We start from the raw sequence: 9,508 nt of genomic DNA, 5'->3' as shown, positions 1-9,508 counted from the left end.
CATTTTCATGTGTAAAATTGCGAAAATGGCAAATAATGTCCTAGCAACCACTTTTTTCTGAGGAACCCCAGCTGGCACCACTCCTTTTCAAAATGTCTGGATCCGCTCTTGTAAACACGAAAGGGTCTGTTTACACAATGAGGAAAAGTGTGTTACACCTTTCATACTTCTTTCTAAAACGGATCGATGTGAATCCATAAAGTTAAAAAAAAATACAGGCTTGCATTTAAAGTTTTATTGTAAATAAAACTACGTTTAAGTGAATAGATGGTCTTTGCAGTTAGTCAGATTCACATTACTTCGCAAATGTAACGGTGAGCGTTAGTACATGTGCTAGTGATGAGCCATTTCTTCCCCGGTGTTTGTGTTATTAGGGAACAGTAGCCAGTTGCTCCTGGGTTCATAATGTTGTTGTAAGTAAGTGGTTCTGATGAGGACCACATCCACATCTGTCCTACACGCGTAAGTCCAATATACCAGCTTTCTGTCAAAATATGATAAGGAATAAAATCAAATTTACTAATAGAATCTTTTTTTTTTTCATTGTCATAACAATCGAACAATTAGAATAATATTTAATTTTAGCTATCGTTAAATGGCCCTGCCAATAATCACGAGATTGAATCTCAAGATGTGACGGCATATAGTCTAGAATATAACTCCTACCAATTATAACAAGTTAAAGCTGCATTAGCTGTTATTTTCGTAAATTTTTGTTTCTGTTGAATATACCTTAACTTTGAATCATTTCTACTAAATTGTACTTTTCCGGTATAACTTCATTTGAAATCCACAAATAAAATACATTAAATTCATGAAACTGGTGTCTATATATTTATTGTATTGCAAGACGAAAAATCGACCTAAATAAATCCGTATGCATGCTACTTCTTGTGACCTTAATACGCGCATTTGCTGTAAGGGTCGCTTCTTTAATAACAAATCTGATTGTAAAGCAATAGTGGTTATGCAGCGGTAAGGAAGACCGACGGACTCAAGCCGTAAAAGAAAAAAAGTTCGAATATAACACAAGGATCCTTTTGAATTTTACCTATTGTGACATAATGTGGCTAAAATATGGTCGTTATTTATTTGAAAACTAATCAAGAAGTAGATGAAATGAAATGAAAATGACACGTGCTTGCTTACCTGTGTATCCCTTATTGTTATTTTTTTACAAAGGTTAAAGTATTTTTAACCCAGGTGAATATCCTGTCGGCAATCTTCGGAAGTAATGGCGAAAAATAATTAGATCAGAGCTATCGATCTTCTCTGATTTAAAAAACGTTGTTTTCACAATATCCTGTAGGTATTATTGACATTTATTGCTTCAATTGCATTACTACTAACTTATTTCATTGAATCAGCAAAATTCAGTAGAATCAAAATTAAACAAATTTGGCAGCTAATGCAGCTTTAAATCGTTACGTGAACGAATCGAAGGTTGTACGATGATTCAAAATATAAAAAGCACTTGACAAACAGACAGACATTTTTTTTTTTTTTTTTTTTTTTTGGGGGGGGGGGGGCATATTAACAGGAATGTAAATATACAGTGCATCATAAGCTTCAAAACACTGGTTGGTACAAATTACATGTCACATAAATGTCTATACATATATTTGTATATTGTTTGTTGTTAAGAGTAACCAAAGGAACCATGAGTCGAGCAGAAAACATATAATCCAAGGATAAATTGCAGATAGAGAAAACAGACACATACAACAAAGAACATGAAATAACCAAAATAACACGTGCAATAAAATAAAGAATGAGCAACTCGGACTTCACCAAAAACTGGGAGTCTGGACCAGATGCACCGGTATGGTAAGCGTCCTTTTGAATGTCGCAAAAATGTGTATAAATATATTTGTATATTGGTATGCTACTATAATTGTAATTGCTTGCATATCTGTAATTATAGCGATTTTTTCAAAGTTCACTTTAAATGAAGAAGTTCTATACAATTATTTAATTTGTTTATAACTTTCTTGAATTTTTCTTTTTTAAAAACCATTTAGATTTACGTCACTTTCGATGCGTATTGCTTTTTATCCTGCAATGAGGTTATTTGTTAAACGAATAAAGGTATACGGTTATTTTTTTTTTTTTTGCTGTATCCGTACATTAGCAGGTTATCGACTTTCTGGCTCCTCCCACTCACGTGATCGGCGGAACTACTTTTTTCTGGTATGCGTAAATTAATCATGGCCGCCACCAGATACGATATAAACAAATTGCGATTGCGTATCCGATTAATCTTTTTTTTTTTGCCGTTTTGTTTCGTTTTCACCTGAATGAAATAACAGATTTTATGTAAACCAAATAATGATTTTGTTTGTATTTTTTTTCACGGTCATATATATGGCAAATCCCAAATCTCGTTCAGATTTGATTCATTATCAATTTGCAGACGACTTCCCCTGTCATTTCAGTCATGTCGGACTCGGAGCCAGAGTGTCCGTCACAATTTAACATAAACGGGTCCCCACTTAAAGAAATTGAAGCATTACAATATGATAAAACTCTTGAAGAGACAAATGACCAGGAAACTGTTATGGTCTTGGATTTATTACTGCCTAAACCCCAAGATAATAAATCAGAGGAACACTACATTATAGATCTGCCCATACAACTGCTTCTTCTTCTTCAAAAATCTCAAACAAATACTTAAAATTCCAAAGAAACTAGTGCACAAATTTCACCCCTGAACTCTACTGCTATATACCAAACACAAACAAGTCAGCTTCCACCTTCCTCGCGAAATTCAAAACTTTAATGTTCTTAAAATCGACTTTACAACATTCAAAATATTTGTATTTACTGTTCATTTTACTTATTTGTCTCTTGGAATTGAATAAATTTTGATGCATTGCTCATTTTCTTCAAACAGCTTTGACGGATTATATGGTGTGGATTGAATTTCAATGTTTACTGAGTCATGCGCCATGCGTATTAATTTTTTTCTTCGGGTTTAACGATCGGGGCTCCTCAGGGGATAAGCATTTTAAAATTTTATTTTAAAAATGTACACACACACAAAACTATTAATATAACAGGATAAAAGCAATATAGGTACATAGTCGAAAATTATTGAAGATATGTGTATTCGGCTTGGAACGGGGGAAATAGCTCGGCGGAGCATCGCATTTCCTACCCGTTCCGTCGCCTCATCACATATCTTCAATAATTTTCGACAATATATCTATATTGCATATATAAACCTTACCTGTTGTACTAATTGTGTCCATCTTACTTTCAATGAATTTCTGTTCTGCAACGCTATTGATTGAAACCAGATTCCCACATGCAGATTTGCAAGATTCCTTCAAATAGAAAGGTTCCTTAAATGTTGATATGACAGTGAACCTTGTCTATACCAAACCCTGTATGGACTGTAGAATTTGTCTATACCAAATCCTGCATGGACTATAGAATTTGTCTATACCAAACCCTGTAGGAACTGTAGAATTTGTTTGTTTAAGACACATGATGTCTGGACCAGTGGGGTCTACGATACTGACTTCAGAAATAGCTTACTAACCTGCTTCATGCTCCCAGTTTTTAGTGTAGTCCGAGTTGCTCATGTACTTGTTACTTTGTATGTATTATTTTGTTTATTTTATGTTCTTTGTTGTGTGTGTCTGTTTTCCATGTCTGGTCTTTGTCCCTGGATTACATTCTTTTTATTTCGGCCAGAATCTTGGTTCCCTTGTTTACTCTCTAAACACAGCCTTTATTTGCTTTTTCTTTTTTGATTCCGTTTTCCTTAATAAATAAAAATAACGGAAACACCCGCTCTGTTTTAACAGGTTAAACGATTACTTTCTAGTTACATTTTTTCGTCACGTTTCAGACCCCCTTACAAATATAGGACGTTGCTGGTGTTTTGACCCTGTAATTTTACTCACACATTTATGCAGAATGGTAGATAATACAAACTTAGATATATGCAGATCTTTCTTTAGCTAACAATAATCTGGACGCTTACTCTACCGGTACACCTGGTCCATGACCCCACCTTTTAGTGGAGTCCGAGTTGCTCATTTGTTTTTGTTACTTTGTATGTATGATTTTAGTTACTTTATGTTTTTCGTTGTGTATGTCTGTTTTCCATGTCTGGTATTTGTCCCTGGATTACATTATTTGATTACAGCTATAACTTTCGTTACCTTGATTACTCTGTCAAATACTGAGGTACATGCATACAGTGATTTTTAAATTGGTATGGGAATAAGGTATTGAGGAACATTTTTAGCAAGTAATAAGCCAGAAAATATCTTTATGACGAAAAAGACTTTGGATATGTCAAACACGGTAGACTTTATATAAAAGGTACGATCTACTTTAACTTAACTGATACATACTAATGCAGCCTGAAAGTTAAGTTTAGTTGAACTGAATACATATGTTTTACCTCCAAAGAGGTACAATTTGGCATTTGGATCAGCTGGTTTCAGTGTACCTAACAAATGAAGACAGCAGAATAAATTTGAAAATAAAAACAATCAATTTAAAATTTATTCTTAGTTTTAAATTATAAATCCGATTTGGAACTTTCAAATAAAACTCATAAACAATGCTTTGCTTGTTATTGAGGTGCTGTGATCATTTTTTTTTTCTAATTTAAACTTTAACCCTGTCTTATTTAAATTTATAACTGTCCTGAATTTTTATATATAAAAATTACGACTTTTTCATTTCAATTTACAGCAATTATTTTAAATAATTGAGTTCATTTCTGTTTCTTTAGCATCACTAGCAGGGAAAAAATGAAGTGATGAAAATAATCATTAATAATTCAATGTTATCTCCTTCATTTGATTGGTATTAACGGTCAACTACTTACATCCGGGTCTTAATGCAGGTTTTGGTGGGGTAGGCGTCCAATGCCCCCATCTATAGAATCGATAACGATGTCCTCCCCACCAATGCCCTACAATAAAGAAATAAACTCAGTACAATCGTACATGGTTCACGGATAAATTTTGAAATCGTTTGAGAGGATAATTTCTCAAAACTGTGTTAAATACAAGAACTTTTAAGAATTATATTAACTTTAAACAGGTTTAATATGGTTATAGAACCTGGCAGTCAAACGATGGCGTTGCGCGAAAATATTACAACATTCATCTAATTTCGCTTTCATTTGTAGTTATAAAAAAATAATTAAAACGTTAATTATCTTAAGTAGCAGTGTTTATTAAAAAAAATCAGACAGGAGGTGATTCGTGCATGTCAAAAAACCACCGAATTTCCGTATTATTTCTTGTTCAGAAACAATTATAGACAATATAACCAGTCTTAGTTTTTCATTCGGATGTTGCGCTTTTGAGATAAAATGTATAAAGATTGTGCATGAAATTAGCACTTTGCAAGAGTTATCGTTCTTGATTTGTTTTGACTGGTTGGTTCTAGTGGGAGGTTAGTGTAGAAAGTACTATTGTCACATACAATGTAGCATATGTATACCAAAAAAGCATCGTCTGATCCATGGGTTTTTTCTACACAATGAATCACCTTATCATCGGCAGTGTCTGAATTTTATAAAGACTGGTACTTAAATTAGAAATCTTCGTTCTGTATACTGTAAGTTTTGTCATCTTCTCGTAAATTGAAGGATTGTCAAAACAATATATTTCATTAATATTGTATAGCAGGATGGTTTCCCCATAGAAAGCAATGTAACGTCAGCATGCAATTAATTTCTATATTGCACCAAAGCAAATATAGTTAAGATGTGTGACATTATCCGTGACAAACGTTTATTTTAAACAAGATTAAATTATATAGCCATACAAAAAATGGTTATTGCATGAATACTGGGGAACATTATCTCTCGTAGAATGTATATTGCGCTCGTAAATTCGTGCAATATAAAATTTTACTCGGGATAATATTCCACAGTATTATTTAACTATTAACTTATTTATTTCTTTTATTATGTTAAAAATACAATGTAAATAAATATATATATATAAATTATTTAAAGCCCACTAAATTGGACCGTCCGTGCGAGACCCGACAGGGTAGTCAACGACGTTAAAAGCATCCTTTAGTAGTAGTATATTCCCCAGTATTCATGCAATAACCCAATATTTTGGATAAGGTCTATACATCCAAGTGCAATCTTCTACTTATGGCCCACTGGACTATAAATGATTCTTATCAGTCAGTTTTGTGCACAATTTGCTTCTCTCGAAGAAACCGATTATGGGAATATGATCATGGTTCAGTATAATAATTCACAATACTTCATTCCAGTGATTCTAATTTTTTATACCAACTGTTACTTTCGGTGTTGGCTCATGTAATAAGAGGTGCCTCTGGGTCATGAAATTACTGTGCAAATTATGACAATTTAACAAATTTATACTATGTAATATAAGCCACATTTAAAAAGGTAAAAATAGAACTTAATAGAAATAAAATTTAAAAGTTCGTTTTTTAAAGGTTAAAAGGAGGTCGTACTAACTTTTCATTTGTATTTTATTTGTATTCAGTCGACTTTTACGTTCTGAATGTGGCTACTTTTACTTATCGATCATTGATATAGAAAAAGGAACGGATATGGTCAAACGCAACAAACTCACAAGCGTATATCGTAAATACAAAATGGTAAACATTTTTATACGATAACAGAATGATGACACTTCTTCAAAATAGACTTAAAAAAATAATGACTCAAAGACATATTAATGACCACCATCTCCTGACTATGGACTGGCGCATGTCTGCGATGGGGTTAAACTAGATTTATAAGGCCTTAGACACCCCCTTTAATGTAAAGTCAAGAATTAACTGAAACAACAAACAAACGCACCATAAAATTCCCTCAAAAATACATTAAATTTTTTACATTGAATATCTGAACATACAACTAGTAGTTACTGAACATATTAAAGAATGACAATATCATGAAAACAACCAGCATCAGCATTAATCCAGTGGACGGTTAACAAGTAACGTCACAAGTTATAGTATATATTTAAATGTTAAAAAGATACTATTCATTCGTGGGTATCAATTTTCGTGGTTTATCGAAACTTTGTTAGCAAGAAGAGATTTGAGTTAATGAATTTCTGTGGAATATAAGTTTTGGCGAAAATTATGTATCTCATAAGAACTTATTCATTAGGTCATACCACGCAAACAACGAAATTTGGTACCCCATGTATACAAGTTCTTTCACAACATTTAGATTATTGATGCGGGAGGATTTTTAAAATCAAAATGATTAAAATGGTAGAGGACAAAATCGGGAAATTGACTTAATACTACCGCAGTTCTTTGTCACTTGTGTATTGTCGATTAACTAATCGCTACAGTTACATATCACGTGACTTCCGGTCTGTCTGGTATTGAAATATTCTGGAATTAATTAACCGTAATGGAAGCGGGAGATTTAGCGCAGTATAAAACCTGGTTAACCCACCTTTTCTTCTGGAAATGCCTGCACCAAGTCAGGACCATTGAGTTGGCTTCCAACTTTCGGATTTTTACCTATATATTACCTTTGTTACACGGACTTTCCTTTTTGACTTTTCCTTTTAACTTTGCCTAGAGTTTATAATTTGGGCAATTTTGTTATTTTCCTTTCATTTCTTAAACGGTTTTAAAAAACGAGATTAATACTTTAAACCAGCTGATAAGAGATTTGGTTTCTTTTATTTTTTCTCTTATTTTTATTTTCAAGACTGGTTGGTACAAGATATTTGAAACATTAACCAAATGCGCAAGATCCTTATTCTTATGATCATTATACATTTTAGTTGATTCAAAACATAAAACTTGTCAATAACTAAATATTGAAAATGACCATATGAATTGCTAGAGCATAATTATTTTACATTTCTCTCGCACTAAAAATATGGAACCAATATTTTTCAATTGAATTGAATATTCACAGTAACCATAATCAAAGTCAATCTGTACTATTAACGTGGTTTTGTAGTCAAAATCAATGATATATTATCAATATTTTAAAAAAAATTGATTAAACAAGTTTATTATTATTATCCTGGCTTTAATCGTATTTTTCAAACTCACGAAAATTGCTGTTAAAGTGCACATATCATACTGTGAAGTATAACATGAAACTGATTTGAAAAAAAACTATTTTAAGCACAAAATTCCCTTTTTAATTAATTCTAAAAAGGATAGTAATTTTTGTTATATTTATTTGGGAAAAACAAAATGGATTTTGTCTTACGTACTTAACTCCACCCGTGTTACTCTGTATGTCTGACAAAAATGTGTTTATTGCTTTATAAACTGAAATAATTTGGTCATTTCTTGAGTGCCAAGTTCCTTGGTTAGGAAATTGTTTACAAAATTAGGCATTTTAAAATTCTATGACTATTTCTTCTTTCATGTCAATATAAAAAAATAAATTATCCAAATTATCTAATATGTTATCTAAATTCTTGGTTTACAGATCAATAATCAAGAACACATTGCTTTCCACAATTAAAAGTACTCTCATAGGAAAAGAAATCTTAATCAAACTTACCTTCAACACTTTGAGAAAACACAGCAAAGACTAGAACCAAGAGAGGTAACTTGAACATGTTTGGCTTTGTGTGATCAGGTCCTGTCTACAGTAGGGAATTTATACAATACAACAATCAGAAGAAGGAAGCCATGTGTTACAATATTTGGAAATTCTGTTCCGTGTTCTTCACTTGAGCTTGAAGTTCATGGGAGGGTTTTTTTATTTATTCATAGATTTTTATATACTTTATTATAATATTGATTAAACTCATCTGCATGTCTTCCTGCTTGAAACGCCAATGTTTGTAGATGGTCTACCATAAGCATTTAATAGTTCTGACACAGAGGTTTCCTTTGACATATATTTCATACCTTTTCGTTGATACCTCTGACTATTACTACCGTGTCTATCCCTAGAACAGTATCCTTCATATAAGCACATAATTTTAGTAACAAAGTCATATATAAATTAGATACTCCCACAGGTAGAGAAGATGAAGAAAAAACAATAAATAAACTGTCGATGCTTTTTTGGTATACATACGCAATATTTTACTCTTCTTTCTGTATTCAAACGAATTTTTAAAAAAACCACACACTCATCTCTCATTTAAGACTTAGGGTAAAGGACACAACTCTTACAAATCATTTGAACGTTTGCATTCAGCATTTTATATCAATCTCATGTACGCATTAAAGTAACTTGGACTTATGTCATTTTGCTTCAAATTAAATCTTGATAGGCTTTGGTAAAATTGAATATAATACAAGCATATCACTGATTTTAGGAGTTATGTCCCTTACTCTAGGTCTACCTCCTTACATCAATTAAATCAACCAAATAAAGTACGATATAGAGTATATATTGTTAAAAGTGGGTCAATCGAATAACTAATTTAACCTGGTTATGTAGTTTGTTACTGTTCCTGAAGTTAATTTTAATGGTTTTTGACAGGCATGTATCAGATTCTGAAATTTATAAAGGCTGTTACTTAAATTCAGATCTAACATTGCT

The 9,508-nt window shown here is 32.2% G+C and overlaps 1 protein-coding gene across 1 annotated transcript; it reads right to left on the bottom strand.

Moving 5' to 3' along the window:
* Positions 1–220: 220 nt before the first annotated feature.
* LOC148601310 (uncharacterized) lies at positions 221–8,622 on the bottom strand. The gene is made up of 5 exons (XM_088555957.1): positions 8,513–8,622; positions 4,850–4,936; positions 4,368–4,465; positions 3,230–3,326; positions 221–484 (listed from the first exon to the last, which is right to left on the bottom strand). Exons 1-5 carry the CDS (start codon positions 8,568–8,570, stop codon positions 291–293), a joined length of 534 nt encoding a protein of 177 aa, XP_088412083.1. The 5' UTR covers positions 8,571–8,622; the 3' UTR covers positions 221–290.
* Positions 8,623–9,508: the final 886 nt, after the last annotated feature.

This window comes from Perna viridis, chromosome 12 (genome assembly GCF_037379345.1).
Source record: "Perna viridis isolate PV_CMFRI_1.1 ecotype Kerala chromosome 12, ASM3737934v1, whole genome shotgun sequence".
Taxonomy (NCBI): domain Eukaryota; kingdom Metazoa; phylum Mollusca; class Bivalvia; order Mytilida; family Mytilidae; genus Perna; species Perna viridis.
Note: the sequence above shows the minus strand (reverse complement) of the source record. Positions and strands in the feature narration are given on the sequence as shown.